Below are 17,374 nucleotides of genomic sequence, written 5' to 3' on the forward strand. Positions count from 1 at the left end.
CCAATTGGAGTTTAGTATATATCTTAGTTCTGTTATTGTAGTTCTTTTTGAACGGTTTAAATCGGAGAGAGATTCTGTTTCTGTAATTTAGAGTATAGATGCATGAGTTTGTGTGTAATTTTTTAAATTGGCAGTTTGCTGAATAAGTAATATTATATGACCTGTGTTTGTTAGACTTTCATGATGAATGAATTTTCAGAAACTCTGCTTTAGATTACACTAACCAGACAGCCAGGTAATTTGTTAATATTGTAGGTGCTGGAGCCAACTCTAGAATTCTTAGTTAAACCTATAACTAAATATTGTTGAATGTTACTTTGATGCTATTTCATTTTGTTCAAACAAATTCTGAATAAATTAGCTATTGGTACCTTCTTGCCGAGTCTCTGCTATCACTTGGAAGGAAGGTGATAGAGGCCAAAACCACTCAGGTGCTCCCCCAAGGAGAAGTGTCATTGTCTTGCTGCCTTACCTTAGTTGCAGAGCTGCTGTCCCAGGTCTTTTACTTTGTTCATTACCACTGGTCCTGCCTTTTTAATTCTGTTAACTGGATGGCCATGTGATACAAGATAGCTTTTGTTTTTAATACCACTGTTTTTTTTTTTTTTGATGTACTTATAATATTTCTAAGTTATAGAAGAATTTCAAAAGTTGTAGGAGACAACAGAAATTGATGTAGCCAATTTGGACCCAAGTTAGAAATGAAATCCATACTGTCATTTTTTGAAGTCTAAAAAGAGAGGAAAAAAGTATATATCAGGCCCTGTTTCTCTAAATTGCTTCCAGCTGCCTGCTTCCTAATATAGAAATATTTATTAAAGGTGGCAGGTTAAAAATTGGATTCCTAAGGCAAAATATGACTGTTTCCGTAATTTTGTTAAAGAACAGGAAGCATCTGAGATTTCACGTCTGTGGTAGCTTTTCCTTTTTTTTTATTTTTTATTTTTATTTGGTTTGTTTTTTGGGGGGAGGGGTATGGTGTGGAACAAATAATACATATTTCCTGGCTAGCAAAACAAAATAGTAAACAGCTTAGACAATTTCAGTGAACTAAAGAAGATTTCCTCATGTAGTGAATGAGAAATAGGAAACTATTCTTTACGTGTTCCAACAGGATAAAGGTGTTCATAAAGGTAGAAGGAAGCATTTAAGATAGTTAAGTAAGACAGACAGTGATGAATCTGGCTGGCCATGAAACTCAGGGATGAGGCTAGAAGTAAGGAAATAAGCAAAATAAAATACAGCTGGGTGGAAAAACAAAATTGAAATCTTATCTAGACTAATTGGAGGCAGTGAAAGATTTGAAGAATTATTAGACTGAAATACTATAAAGAGGCTTTTTAAAATAGAGGAAAAATTTGTTAATTCTGACATTGTTGAGAAAGGCGAATATATCGAAGGAAAAAAAACCCCTGTTGTTTGAGGGTTTGGTGGGGAAACTTGTATGTGAAGAGTAGGAGAAGGAATTGAGGAAAATAGAAACCGTATTGGAGATCTATCAGAAACTTAGTTTTCTGAAAGCATTCAGTAGTTAAGGTGGCAGGTACACACTCAGAAGAGTTTATTAGGGTAAGAGCATATTCTGGAAAGTATCCCAGGTTAAGCCTATGGATTCAGAAAGGTAGGAATCCAGAAGGAGGAATCTATTAGTCAAAAACTGTGTAGAATGGCTGTGCCTTATGATCCTCCATAAGCAGAAGGAGGGAAGTCCACACAAAGTTGAGATCACTACATATCTATGTAGTTTTTGGCCTGGTGGGAAAAAAAAGAGCAATTTTCAGTTGTCTGCTTTCCTGTTTATGTTGACCTGTTAAGATGATTTTTAAAAGAATCATAAATATTTTGTAATAAATATGTTGTCATGTTTCTTAATATATTGTAGTATTCATTAACCATTTTCATCACTCTACATTAGAATTGCAGTTCACAGACTACAAAGAAAATAGTAGTGCAGGGTCTTATTGACCATACAGAATAGAGAGAGATTAACATTTACTTATGGTCTGTTTCTTAATGTAATCAGAAGGACTAATCTAGCTTTGAAATGTGAAGAACTTTGAAAGGATATGTGGGCTCTCATCTGTATAACTTTGTGTTTGAAATAAACATACATTATCTATAAAATATAAAAAATTGGGAAGGATTTCTAGAATGGGTCTTTAGGCTTTCTTTTAGATACAATTTATGAAGTGTCGGTATCAAGTAATAGACAAGTATCATACACAAATAAATTCTATTAACAGCTGTGATTCTCATCAGAAAGGAATTAGGGTTTGGGCCTTGTAATTTGAAATCTCATATTCAGTATCTAACATTTATATTTGTATGTGAAAACAGTTATTTTAAAAACCATTACAAATGCTGTATCAGAAAGTAGAATCTGAATAAAATCTTTATTAATGGGCCATGAACTGGAAAGTTGAAAAAAGGTATAAGTTTCTCAGAATAGCAATTTTCAAACATTCTTTCAAAATTGATAGAAACATAAAAGGCACATACTGAGTCAAATTATGATGGTGTAACCTAAGACAGTTTGAACAAAAATCAACTAAGCATTGTAGAGTGGGGACAACAAAGCCAAGTGCCCTTTGATTTAAATTGTGCACCCTTGAACAAATTGCTGAATTTATCTAAGCTTTGGTTTTCTAATTAAAAAAATTATCAGGGACCAGATTTGACTTGTAGTTGTTATGAGCAGTAAGTGAAGTAATGCTTTATTCCACTGAGAATTTATTCACTAATTCTTCTTTCAAGAAATACATACTGAATGTTTCCTGTGTGCCAGCCTCTCTGTGATGCCCTGAGGACAGATTACAATCTCTTAGGAAAAAGAAGACAGGAACACAAGGGACGACTATGTGGCTTACTGTAGTGGGGGCAAGAGTGCATACAAAGTCCATTAACAGGCTGCTGTAGTACAGTCTACTGCAGAGGTGGTGATTACTGGGACTTGGGTAGAGGGGCACTAGCTCTTGTCATTCTCTCCAACTCTTTCGTTTCCTATTTTTATCAATATGGCCAAATTTATGCATATTACCAAGGTTTATTATAGCTTGCCTTCTATTAAACTTTAAACAAGGGCGCCTGGGTGACTCAGTTGGTTAAGCGACTGCCTTTGGCTCAGGTCATGATCCTGGAGTCCCGGGATCGAGTCCCACATCGGGCTCCCTGCTCAGCAGGGAGTCTGCTTCTCCCTCTGACCCTCTTTCCTCTCGTGCTCTCTATCTCTCATTCTCTCTCTCTCAAATAAATAAAATCTTTAAATAAAATAAAATAAAATAAACTTTAAACAATAAGATTGGTAAATGTGGACATTTTGGAAAAAGAAAAATGCTGTGACATTGATTTGAACATTTTATAAGATTATTTCCATAATTTATAATTTATAAGCACTCCTGTTTCATATCCTTTTAGTTGATCTGCATTTAAAGGTCCGTTGTCTCCTTCCTGTCCCTTGCATGGCCCACCCTGGTCCCCCTGCTCCAGCCGCTGTGTAATTCTAGGACTGCTGCTTTGTTTTACCTTTACATTTGTGGAGGAGCTCTGAAAAGAGAAACTGTTGCTGTAACATCATTTTATCTATTTTTATTTATTTTTTAAAGATTTTATTTTAGAGAGCGAGAGAGCACACAAGCAGGGGGAGGAGCAGAGGAAGAGGGAGAGGGAGACAGTCTCTGGCAGACTCCCTGCTGAGCGTAGAGCCTGATGCAGGGCTGGATCCCACAACCCTGAGATCATGATCTGAGACGAAATCAAGGGTGGGATGCTCAACTGGCCGAGCCACCCACACACCCCTGTAACAACATTTTAAACAGAAGTCCAGTTGTATTCTAGGTGGCTCTTTATTTTTAATCGTAGTAAAATACATCTAATGTAAAACGTACTACCACCTGAACCTTTGAGTATAGAGTTCAGCACTGTGAAGCACATTGTAGTTGTAGTTGTACAAGATTTCACAAACGTACTTTTTCTACTTACTGGTGGTGGTGTTTTTATTTCTTTTTTCTCCCTAGGTTTATTGAGGACTAATTGATAAGTATGATTGTATGTAAAGTATACAACGTGATTTTTTTGTATGGACAGTGTGAAATGACTACCAAGATTGAGATAATACATCTATTACTTCACAGTTAACTTTTTTCTGTCTGTGATGAGGATGCTTAAGGTGTACTCTCAGCAAATTTTCAAGTTTACAATACAGTTTTTTTTAGCTATAGTCACCATGCTGTACATGAGATCCTCAGTTTATTCATCTTATAACTGAAAGTTTATACCCTTTGACCTACATCTCACAATTTCTCCCTCTTCCCAGCCCCTGGCAACTACCATTCTATGTTTCTTTGAAATTTTTTTCTTTTTAAATATTTTTTCTCTTTTTTCTCTTTTTTCTCTTTAAATATTCCACATATAAGTCATACCATACAGTGTCGGTCTCTGACTTACTTCACTTAACATGATGCCCTCCAGGTTCATCCTAGTGTCACCAAATGGCAGGTTTCCATTCTTTCTCATGGCTCAATAATATGCCATGGTATTTGTCTGCCATGTTTTCTCAATCAATTTATCCTTTGACAGATACTTAAGATGGTTTTTCATGTCTTGACTATTGTGAGTAATGCTGCAGTGAACATGGAAATGTAGATATCCCTTTTAGAAACTGCTTTTGTTTCCTTCGGATTTATACACAGGAGTGAGTGGTATTGTTGGATCATATGGTAGTTTCAATTTTTAATTTTTTGAGGAACTCCATTCTGTTCTCCACTGTTGCTGTGCCAGTTCACATTCCCACCAACAGTGCACGAGGGTTCCCTGTGCACTGTTGCCAACACTTGCTACCTTTGGTCTTCTTGATGATAACTCTCCTAATAAGTGTGAGTGCTGTCTCATTGTGGTTTTGATTTATTTCCCTGATGATTAAAACTCCTAGAAGAAAACATAGGGAAAAAGCTCCTTGACATTGGTCTTGGCAGTGATCTTTTAGATAAGACCCCATAAGCACGGACACCAAAAGCTGAAATAAACAAATTGACTATATCAGACCGAAATGCTTCTGCACAGCAAAGGAAACAAAAAGGCAGCCTGTGGAATGGGAGAAAATATTAGCAAAGCATATATTGAATAAAGGCTTTCTGAGATATAGATAGGGAACTCCAAAGCAAAAAACCCAAACGATCCAATTAAAAAATGGACAAAGGACCTGAATAGACTCTTTTCCAAAGAAGACAATACAAATAAATAGCCAATAGGTACATGAAAAGGTGCTCAACATCACTAATCATCAAGGAAGTTTCTTTTTTTTTTTACATTGGATTAAGTTTTATAGGAAAAGAGAAATAAAACGAGTTCCATAAGAGAAACAACTATGAAAAATTCCTGACTTCTGGAAGAGCTTGTTCATATTTTTTTTTTTTTGCTAGCCCAACAAAAATGTTTATTTTTTTTCAGTAAATGCAATTCCTTTTTTTTTTTTTTGATGTAGTGTTCCATGATTCATTGTTTGCATATAACACCCAGTGCTCCATTCAGTACATGCCCTTTTTAATACCCATCACTGGGCTAACCATCTCCCACCCCCCCTCCCCTCTAGAACCCTCAGTTTGTTTCTCAGAGTCCATAGTCTCATGGTTCGTCTCCCCCACCGATTTCCCCCCGTTCATTTTTCCCTTCCTACTATCTTCTTCTTTTTTTTTTTTTTAACATATAATGTATTATTTGTTTCAGAAGTACAGGTCTGTGATTCAACAGTCTTATGCAATTCACAGCATTCACCATAGCACATACCCTCCCCAACGTCTATCACCCAGCCACCCCATCCCTCCCACCCCCCAACCACTCCAGCAACCCTCAGTTTGTTTCCTAAGGTTAAAAATTCCTCATATCAGTGAGGTCATGTGATACATGTCTTTCTCTGATTGACTTACTTTGCTCAGCATAATACCCTCCAGTTCCATCCACATCGTTGCAAATGGCAAGATTTCATTTCTTTTGATGGCTGCATAATATTCCTTGTATATATATACCACATCTTCTTTATCCATTCATCCTTTGATGGAAGTTTATTTCTTAAGAAAAGATTTTGTAGGTGGCTTTCAAATAAAATGTCAAATGGTGCATCTTTCATTAATACTGTGAATTATCATAGTTCAGTAACTTTAAGATGGTGAAGGAATTATACTGACATAGCAGGTGTTTGTTTTGTTTTGCTTTTTAAATCATGAGTTCTAGGGTATGGTGATTTAGCCAATGGAAATTAAGTACATTTGGACTCTTAAGCAAGGATGCTTATAAATGCTATGAAATAGGTTGTAATAGGTAATCTGTAAGGTCCTCAGTAGGTTTGACTGTTCTTTATTTTGTTGGTATCCTTCACATACATACGTACATACATACATTTATTTATTTATTTGAGAGAGGGTGAGTGCACTCACATGTGCTTGTGCATGCACCTGGGGGGAGAGGGGCAGAGGGAGAGAGTCTCAAGCAGACTCCTGCTGAGCATGGAGCCCAACATGGGGCTGGATCGCAGGACCCTCAGAGCATGACCTGAGCCAAAACCAAGAGGCAGGTTTCTGACTGAGCCACCCAGGCACCCCAGTCTCCTTCACTTTTAGATACCATTTCTGTTATAGACCATTAATTATTCTGTGATGTGTGTGGGAGCTACTTTAAGGAAACATAAACATCTGATTTCTTCAGAGTATCTTTTCTTTTAATTCTAACTTTCATCTCCTTATGGTTTTGTTTTTCCTTTTTTTGCAATGATACTTTCATTGTACCCTCTAGGATGTATAGTAGTAATGCTTGTATTAAAGTGGGGTTTCTTTTTCCTTTGATTATATTTTGAATCTTCTGGTAGCCGGTGTTAAAAGTAACACGGACCTTCTGCTAGGAAGGAGCACTGCTTTTAGCGACTGTTCTTGTTCTTTCTTCCAAGTTATTTGTGGCAACCTTCTACAGCTATAACAAGACCTTGAAAATAACTTGATGCTTTATCACTTTTGTATTTTACGATATTTTCCTTTTAGCATTTGATTCTGAAGTCTAGAATACATGTGCTGGAAGTGCAAATGGAAATGAAAATTGCATTTTGATGTTTTACATCTTGTCAGGAAATCTTTCATTAGGCTCTTTGGTGGCTGCAAATTTCATTCTTATACCAATAATACAAAATCTTGTAGTCAAAATATAACTTTTACCTAACAATAAGATACTTGATATTTTTCATGATTTAATGAATAGAAATTTAAAGTATTAATGAGCATTTCTTCCCTTATCCAAGAGCCAGTGTTGAAACTCTTAGGAAAAGTGAAATCTGCATTTTAAGGAGTTAAATTCATTTTCGAAAAGTCTTTTAGTTGGAAAAGTATTGTTAAATGTGGTATAAAAAAATCCAGAAATTTTCATTATTTTTAAAAATTGACTACATAAAGATTAAAAATATATGTTTAGCAAAAAACAAAACAAAGCAAAACAACAAAATATTACCCTGTATGGCAAAAGTCTGAACTTAAATGATACAGTGGGAGAAAATATTGATACATTTTTAACAAATGAAAAGATTTCACAAATTAATAAAATGCCAGGAATTCATTAAAAATACTGGTAATTAATATACATGGTGCATGGGGGGAAATGCCTTTGAAAAGATGTTCTGCTATGCTTAAAACAATATAAATGTAATTAAAACTTCCCTGAGATGTTATTTTTTCACCTGACAAAAACATAAAGCCTAATAATCTATTTTTTTAATAGATGTGGAGAATCGGTTGCTCTCAAATTTTTGTTGGGAATATTAAATTTTGTGTAAATTCTCAGAAGGGTTATTTGGCAATATCTTTTGAAATATAAATGCACATAGTTTTTGACTGAGTGCTTTAAGTTTTAGAAATTTATCCTAGGTAAATAGATGCACATTTATATGAAGCTATGTATACAAGGTTGTTGATTGCAGGGATAGCTTTTTTAGTATCTTGGTGTTCTTCATATATATTTGAATATGGGCAGAATGTCTCTGGAAAGGATATAGAAAAAGCTATTAACACTGTTTGTTTTTTGGGAGGTAAACATGGGGCTGAAGAAGACATGAATGGCAACTTTTTAATATGAATAAGACATGAATTCATAGGAAGTGAATATCCTTTACAAAATAAATGAGCATGTGTCACCTGCTAAAGTTAATATTTAAAAGAATGACATTGAACTAAGCTAAGCCTCTCTTATAAACCATATGTGAAATCCACCATCAGTGGACACCCAGAAGGTACCAGCAATGCCACCGTGTTTGGGTGTTTGCCCCTCAGTTCAAACATTTGTCCCTCAAAAGGAAATTTTCCTTAACTTCCTCTCCCCAGCCTAGACTGGCTAGGGCAGGTACCCTATTACATAGAATTCATTCATCTTGTATATTTTTTCTGAGCACTTAATACATTTGTGATTAAATACTTAATATTTTTCACTGTTTTAATGTCTTTTTTCTGCCGATAGAGTTAGGCTCAGGGAGGCTTGGGAGTCCACCTGTCTCTTTCACTGCTGGGGTCTCAGTATGCACTGCAGTGTCTTGTATGTGGATGACACTCTTGTGCATATTTGAAGAAAACTCTCCAGTACTGGAGTAAAGCCACAGCCTATCAGTAAAATAAGATAAACGTGTGTCTTCTCACCCATGTTGCAATTTCTGTTCTTCCTTTCTGTAGCTTCCCTCAGACAAGCAAACTTTTTTGTAGGGGGAGATCACAGCTCCCTTTTAGAATCCATGATAAACTGTAAAGATGCAAAGATGCAAATACCCCCCCCATGTTTTGTGACGTAATTCAGTGGTTTCACGGGTTTCCCTGAAGCTCTTGATGTGGAGCTTTAGTGGAACCTGCATCATCCCAAGGTTCCACTCTGTAGGGTTGGTTTTCTGACTGACCTTTTTTCTGTTCTGACAGTATTTGGTATTTCTGCTTTGTGACTTTTTCTCTCATTCCTGGGACCAGGCATTTGTATTTTATTATGAAAAATTTCTAGCATAAAGAAAAGTTGAAGAGAATGTACTTTTGGACACCAAAATATTGACCACTCATATTCTACAGTTCCCCTTTTACCACATAATTCTCCATCTATCCCTTTATCACCTTTTTAAATGTAATGCATTTCAGAGTAAGTTGCCAACAGCATTACACTTTCTTCCATATACTTGAGCTTGCCTGTCATTCATTAAAGTTCAGTATTTGTTTACAGGACTCTTTTGAGGTAGAAATTTATGTACAGTAAAATACACCGATCTTAAATGTAACGTTTGAATATTTTTTTTAAAGATTTTATTTATTTATTCATGAGAGACAGAGAGAGAGAGAGAGGCAGAGGGAGAAGCAGGCTCCCAAGGAGCAGGGAGCCCATGTGGGACTCGATCCCAGGACTCTGGGATCATGACCTGAGCCGAAGGCAGACGCTTAACCATCTGAGCCACCCAGGCGCCCTAACATTTGAATATTGACTGTTGTATACACCTATGTAACTCAAACTCCCATCAAGATAATAGAGTATGACCATCACCCCCAGAAGGTTGCTCCTCAGCATTTTTTTGTTTTTATTTAAGTGGTGATAATTTACTTCTATTTGTTATTTTTACATCATGATGATCCTCTGAGTTTGCACTATTTGATCAGCATTGTCTCTCTGATGACAGAACATTAGCCAACCCAGGATCCTCAAGAATTGACTTAACCCTAAAACCCAAGAAGATCAAGTAGGAGTCATTAACACAGTCGCCAACCCTCGTGGCTGTATTGGTGGTGCTCTTTGGTAATTGTCTCTGGGGGAAAGTGGGGGCTGGGGGTGTAGGAGTAATGGCTGAACAGAAGGAAGTGGGGGGTCTTATTAATGCCCTGTGTTCACAAGGTGTCCTACAGGTGGCAGCTTAATTTCTGTTGACAAGCTTCTTATCACCCTGTTCTCTTTCAATTTAGTTTTACCACCACACAATTTACTGAGTTACTTGTCAAAGTAAGGAAATGATGATTGTATTATTTTCCAACAATAAGAGTAATTTATCGGCTCTACAACTGGGGATGCTCGCAGCTCTCAAGCTCGCAGCTCTCAAGCTCGCAGCTCTCAGCGCCAGGCCCAGTTTCCTTCAAAATGTCTACTGTTCACGAAATTCTCTGCAAGCTCAGCTTGGAGGGTGATCACTCCACGCCTCCAAGTGCATATGGGTCAGTCAAAGCATACACCAATTTTGATGCTGAGTGTGAATGCTCTGAACATTGAAACAGCCATCAAGACCAAAGGTGTGGATGAGGTCACCATTGTCAACATTTCGACCAACTGCAGCAATGAACAGAGACAGGATATTGCCTTTGCCTACCAGAGAAGGACCAGAAAGGAACTTGCGTCAGCACTCAAGTCAGCCTTGTCTGGCCACCTGGTTACCGTGATTTTGGGCCTATTGAAAACACCTGCTGAGTATGATGCTTCTGAGCTGAAAGCCTCCATGCAGGGGCTGGGGACTGATGAGGAGTCCCTCATTGAGATCATCTACTCAAGGACCAACCAAGAGCTTCAGGAAATTAACAGAGTCTACAAAGAAATGTACAAGACTGATCTGGAGAAGGACATCGCTTCTGACACATCTGGTGACTTCCGCAAGCTGATGGTTGCCCTTGCAAAGGGTAGAAGAGCAGAGAATGGCTCTGTCATTGATTATGAACTGATTGACCAAGATGCTCAGGATCTCTATGATGCTGGAGTGAAGAGGAAAGGAACTGATGTGCCCAAGTGGATCAGCAACATGACTGAGTGGAGTGTGTGTCACCTCCAGAAAGTATTTGAAAGGTACAAGAGCTACAGCCCTTATGACATGCTGGAGAGCATCAAGAAGGAGGTCAAAGGAGACCTGGAAAATGCTTTCCTGAACCTGGTCCAGTGCATTCAGAACAAGCCCCTGTATTTTGCTGACCGGCTGTACGACTCCCTGAAGGGCAAGGGGACTCATGATAAAGTCCTGATTAGAATCTTGGTCTCTCGCAGTGAAGTGGACATGTTGAAAACTAGGTCTGAACTAAAGAGAAAGTACGGCAAAACCCTGTACTACTACATCCAGCAAGACACGAAGGGCGACTACCAGAAAGAGCTGCTGTACCTGTGTGGTGGGGATGACTGAGGCCCACGACGGATGAGCGCCCGGGAGTGGTGCTCCTCTGTTTCCCGCTAACAGTTCTAGAAAATAGCCTGTGACTAACAGTCCCCTTGTGCCTGTCCCCGCGAGGATGGTGTTAGCATCACCCCCTCCCCATCCTTATGTCAGTTGCCTAAGCATTACCTGCCTTTCATGTCTAGTCTCTCCTTTTAGCCAAAGAAATGAACATTCTGAGGAGTTGGAAGGGAAATCTATGATGTGAAACACTTTGCCTCTTGTGTACTGTGTCATAAACAGATGAATAAACTGAATTTTTACTTGAAAAACAATAATAGTAATGTATCTCAGAGTCCAGTGGTAGGGAGAGGGTTGTGAGGGATGGGCAGAGCAGTTTAGGGCCCTGTGCAACCAGATGGCAACGTTCATGCGGTCAGGGCCAGTGGAGGTGGCGGGGGGGGGGTGGAGGAGGTGGGATATCCCACCTCCTGAAGAAGAAATCTAAAACAATTGAATTTCCTTTCATAGAAATCCTGTGAGGTGCACACATAGAAATTTTAATGTATTGATGTCTCTCTCTGATGTAATATCAATTTGTTACTTCAGAAGAGATTAATCTTTTCATAAGCATTTTGTGGATTTAAAATCTTAGAATGTTCTTAAATTTGAAATGATCCATGGTCTGAGAAATAAGCATAGTTGGATAATACAGCTTGCATGTTTTAAGAACCAGAATTATAACAGCAGTTTTAGTAATACATTACCACATAAGAGAACCATTGGTGTCAAAGTAACTTTCTTGTTGTACTTAAATTATCATATTGCAGATATGCTATCTGATTTTCATAATAAGTATTATCTAAAAATATAATGATTAATAACTTGACACAAACCTCTGTTTTAGTGTGGTGTTGTTTTTGATCTCATGGTACTTTATTTTTAAGCATTTTTAAATTCATTATCAATAATATTTAAGTGAATTGTTCTTTCTGTGTATATTTATTAACATAATATAATGGTTGTAGCCAGGGGTATATCTTTTCGAAGCTTCTGATAATTCTTGTTTCCTAGATCAGTCCCTCCTTTCTTACTTTTTCTTGGGTGGTTACCTGTAACACAGAGTTAAAAAAACCAACCAATTAGGAAATTCAAAGTCCAGAATTTTGCAAATTAGACCTCTGTGCAGTTGGCATGATCTCTTTAGGTAGTGTGAAATCAATATATAATAGTAGTATTTGAGGTTTATTGAATACTTACATTTTGTGTGTTTTACATTTATTGTTAAACTCTCCAGAACAACTCTATGAGATAGAGGTATTATCGAGGATACTCAATTTATAGCTAAAGCACAGTGATTAAATAACTTACTCTTACACAGCTCATAAGTGGTAGAGCTTGAATTCAAATCCATTTTCTTAACTGTTGCACCAAAGACTTATTCTGTCTACTCATCTGATGGAGGCTTCCTTAGATTCATTTATTAACCACCACCCATGGTACCCCTGGGTCTAATGTGAGGAGTATAATGCAGATCCCTCTGAGTGGTGAGTTACGTACTGTCACTCATCAGTGCACACCATGCTATGACCTGGACAGCTCCCCACTTCAGATGGTTCGCTCATTCACTTAGCATAAGTAAACAATGGCTCTGCATTTTTAATACCCTGCTTTGGTGGTTTTAGGACATTAGGTGGGTTCTGATCAGTGTATCCTGTTAAAAGTACTCTGATTCTATCTGACCTTTGGACACAGCTTAGTTATCAAAGGATATTTTCCAGTGTTCATATATAAATTACTGTAATAGGAGGAAGAATGTTGAGCTGCAAACAATGTACTGTAGTAATTTTGCTTTCCAGGTAAACATTTTCCTATTCTGAAAATTTAATTTTGCCCTTGGAGTTAGAGCTATTTCTAAAATGTGCTCTGTGTTATAGCTGCAAGGTAGCTTTATTTATGTGGAATGTCCTTTTTTCACATTATCACGTTTCTTCTGGTGTCTCAACATTATCAGGATAGCATAGTTTTAGTAATAGAAGAAATTTTAAAGGTTACTTATGTCTAACATTTATCTTGTTTAGATTTAAGCCCCTTTAGCACTGTGGGGGTACCATTAGTTAAAAAATCTAATAACTTGATTTCTGGATAGTATTTTTGGTGCTTATTAGCCAGTGAGCCAGTAAATACATTTAATTTTGGAAAGTGTATTGCAGAGTTAAATTGCTGATATAAATGCAGCCATTTAACTAATCATCTTTGTTTTTTGTACATTTTCATACAGAAAAAAGAACCTTCTAAATCCAGTGTCAAGAAAAAAGTGACCAAGGTCGCAGAAGCAAAAAAAGTAATGAAGAGAAATTTTAAAGTGAATAAGAAGATAACATTTACTGATGAAGGGGAGGTAAGATTCTTAAATGCTTCATTTCTGAGGCACCATCCAAGTATTGTAGAGTCTGACTCTTGTCTGACTTACATTCCTTAATGAGAAAAAGAAACTGTTTCTTTAAAGCACTAGGCAGCTCCTGTCAGTGTTGTCTTAGGCGGTTCGTCAGCTGTACATCTGGAGGCAGGAAGGCCTCACTGACAGTAATCTGCCATACTTCTGGGTGCTGATGACACGGAGCTGGTTTTGAACTTCCTAAATTCCGTTTTTACAAATTAGACTTTCCCGTCAGGGTGTCCGTCAACATGTTCTGTGGCAACAAACGCAAGAATAGTAACACAACTACTTGCTACAGCCTTTTCTGGACTCTGTGAAGTTTCTGCTTTGCAGTTCCTCAATTACCACGCTGTATTAGCATGTTTCTTTCTCGGCTGGCTTTGAGACGGCGTTTTCTGCTTCACACCAGTGCCTGGCTCTCACCTCACCATTACCTTGGTCTTTGTGTAAATATGTATCACTCGCAGATGGCTCATGAAAAGTCCCTCTGTTAAATCACAATGTTCTCTCTGTTTTTAAAGAGAAGAGAGGTCTGGAAAGTCAGGTGACTTACCTAGGGAGTAATGGTGGTTGGTGGTCGTAGTGGGTCTTCAGGATAGCCGCTCCCGGTTTCCACTCTCATCAGTCTACGGGTTCTCCCGTGCGTCCTGGTAGAGCACACACCCACTGTCCCACTGTCATCTCATTTTCCGTGCCTTGTCCTTTATTTTTTTCTTCCGAGCACTTATGTGACTTTACATTCTCTATTTACGTGATTGTTGTCCTTTTCTTCCACTCCAGTGGAATGAGGGTAGCTACCTGAAGGAAGGTACCTGCCCCCAGCACTGAGAACGGGGCCTGACATACAGTAAACCCATAAGTTTTTTGAATGAATGGACTGTTTTCTAATATCCCAATAAAATAACAGTTTTTAAGATACTGACTGTTATATGTCACACAAGACATTTCCTCATCATTCGTACAGATGCTGCATAAGCAGTCTGTATCCAGTGGAGTATGTTTCCTATTAACTGGGAGGTTAACAGACATCTGGATGTTACTTTGGCAAAGGGAGCCCAGATTTACACTAGGAATATGGAGTAAGGTGGTGTATAAATCATATGAAAAAGAGTGCAATTTAAAGTTGTTGGAAGTTGCCCAGGAAGCCTATAGAATTGACATGTAATGGATCCTTGTGAAATTACTGAAAAGAGGTCAGCACCTGAAGCAGGCTCGGCCAAAATATAGTTGTATTATGTCAGATGCTTACTGTAAAGCAAGATTAGTGCTGTTAGCATCATGAGGTTCCTGATTGTGCTAGTGCGCTTAACTGCGTGGATTATACCAACTTGCTCCAAGATGAGCATAAATCCTTAACTGTAAAATGTTTCCCTGAAAAGTTACTGCTCATAGGAGCCCTGTCTGGCTATGAGCCACACTGAAACTTCTGCTCTGAAAGTCTGAAAGAACTTTTCCTTCGCACGCAGAGGCCTGAACTTTTTTCATGTGGTCATAAAAAAGGACTGAAGAGTTGGAGCAGTGGGTGGTGTTCTTTCTGTCACACCCGCTTCCTCTCCCTGCTTCTTCAGTGTCAGCGGCTGCCAGCATGGCCGCCCATGCACTGACAGGTGTGACCCCCATTCGTTGCCAAAAGTCGAGACGCTGTGGGAATCCCATCTTGAAGACTGGCTAGTGACAGGAGTGAGAGGAGCTGACAAGAGAATGTGTGTGCCTACAGCTTCACTTTGCTTGCAGTTTAATTAGTGGCCTTTCAAAACAATGGCAGCTACTGAAATCCTCTGGCAACCAATTACTAGTTAAAAACAAGAGAATAGGTTTTGTCTAAATTGTCTTGAGTTTTACAGTGTTAGACCTGGAAGATGATTGAGTCAAATAGACCTTTTTAAAAATTTTTCAGACAAGGACACAGATGTCCAGAAATGAAGTATTTATTCAGGATTATGCAGTAGGGCTAGCAAAAAAGTGAGAACATTAAGCCAGGTCCCCTGACTCCAGATCAGTGCCCTGACTTCTGTGTTACCTTGTTCCTAACCGTGAACTGTATGTGTAAATTGTGTAGATTTGAGCCAGCTCCTGAAATCCAAGCTAATTTTCTTTTATGCCTAGTTATTTTAGTCTTTATATGTATTATGGGCTGATATGGGATTTATTGATCAATTTTGAGCATTCGATATGTGCCAGATACTGTGCTGGGCCCCGAGAATACATGAATAGGATAGACAACTGCCCTCAAGGAGATCAGATTAATTCTTGGCGGAAACACAGGAAAGCACAGGAAAGTCAAACAACAGTATGGGGACAGGAGGGTTGGAGGTGCCACGGTAGCCAGCAGGACTGCTTGGGTCCACCTGGCTCCTGTTCTGCATACGTTTGGGAATGGAGCCGGCAGCGCATCGCCCATTAAGACACTGAGATGATGTGGAGGCACGTAGCTTCTCCTCCAGAGTATTTCATGACATTTTCCTTTATGCCTGCTGGGTCACTGGATTGTGGCAGCATTACGTTATCCTGACTGGGACAGTCTTTTCAGGGGTTTGCTCACTTTATTTATAAAGTTTGTGTGAAAGCTTAAGAAATACAGGTTGTAAGGCAGAAAGTGGGGAGAATGCACCATTTCAAATCATTATACAGAGGGCAGTGGTTTTCTGTTGATGTCTCCTGTCCCCTGCCCCGTACTTACTGTTCTCCTGTCTGCAGTTAGTTCAGCAGTGGCCACAGGCGCAGAAACCGGTCCTGAAGCACACTGAGGATGAGGACGGTGCTGGTGGCATCAACTTAGCTGAAGCCAAGGAGAGGCTTCAAGCGGAGGACAGATTTGACAAAGAAGAATATAGGAAGAAGATCAAGGCAAAGCATCGGGTGAGCTTTCCATCTTGAATTAATACTGAATAACATTTTCTATGTCCCTAAATATTCGTTAGATGTTCATCAGTAACCATATTACTTTCTTCATTGATTTCTTGAACACTTCTTTCTCTGTGGGTATTTTGTCATCTTATCTAGTCTCTTTCTCTTGCTTCTGCTGGTGGAGTCTTGTATCCTGACTGGTTTCTAAGAACGTTGCCCCAATCTGCTTTTGGTTGAGGGAACCCAAATAATGTTAGTGATTTCTTTTTAAAGTTTTGATTTTGAGATTAATGTAGTTTCACATGCAGTTGTAAGAAGTAACAGCCTCTGTATTACTCTCTCATCCTCTGTGCTCCATTTCTCTAATTTTTGCCATTTCAGGAATGTTAGGTAAATGAAGCGGTGTAATGTGTTTGTAGCCTTTTGGGACTTGCGTTTTATACTCAGTGAAACTCTGTGTAAATTCACCCAGGTTGTTGTGTGTCTGAGTGCTTGGTACAGATGTACCACAGGTTCTTCACCATTTACCTGTTGTTTCCAGCCTCAGCTTAATAGTTGATAGTGCATGGAAGATTTACTTAGTGTATTTAAAAAAAATAGAAAAGAAGAAACCTTGTAAGAGGGAGTGCTTCTGTATAAGCATGCGCACCGTTAGCCTCACACTTGGCAGTTTTCTGTTATCCTTGAACTGGGCTACTCCATTGTGGTCACTCCTGGTCTTACCATCTTATCACACTACTTAATTCCCACAAAAGTGGACATTTCACTAGATAAGTGGTTCAGTTAATGAGACAAGGCAGATTTATATTTTTAAGGACATTTCTATAGCATAACCTTGAGATAATGAATGATTTCAGGGGAACATAGTCTCATGCTCAAGAATCACTGCTATAACGTGAGGTTCTGGGTTAAGAAACTTGTAAGCTTTTGGATGTGGACATTATTAACTATATCCTGAGAAGGATTCTTGCGGG

General features: G+C 38.5%; 2 protein-coding genes across 2 annotated transcripts in view; both read left to right on the forward strand.

The window, feature by feature from the left end:
* The window catches only part of DDX10 (DEAD-box helicase 10), a 269,001-nt gene that overhangs the window by 137,061 nt on the left and 114,566 nt on the right, over positions 1-17,374 (forward strand). Inside the window, exons 14-15 of the mRNA XM_027581129.1 lie at positions 13,395-13,514; positions 16,251-16,412. Coding sequence (XP_027436930.1) covers positions 13,395-13,514; positions 16,251-16,412 — 282 coding nt within the window. The remainder of the gene's footprint in view (positions 1-13,394; positions 13,515-16,250; positions 16,413-17,374) is intronic.
* LOC113915297 (annexin A2-like) lies at positions 10,093-11,143 on the forward strand. Its single transcript, XM_035723087.1, is given in 2 exon segments — positions 10,093-10,236; positions 10,238-11,143. Coding segments are annotated over 2 exon segments (1,020 nt in total). The 5' UTR covers positions 10,093-10,122.

This window comes from Zalophus californianus, chromosome 11, assembly GCF_009762305.2.
Source record: "Zalophus californianus isolate mZalCal1 chromosome 11, mZalCal1.pri.v2, whole genome shotgun sequence".
Lineage (NCBI taxonomy): Eukaryota > Metazoa > Chordata > Mammalia > Carnivora > Otariidae > Zalophus > Zalophus californianus.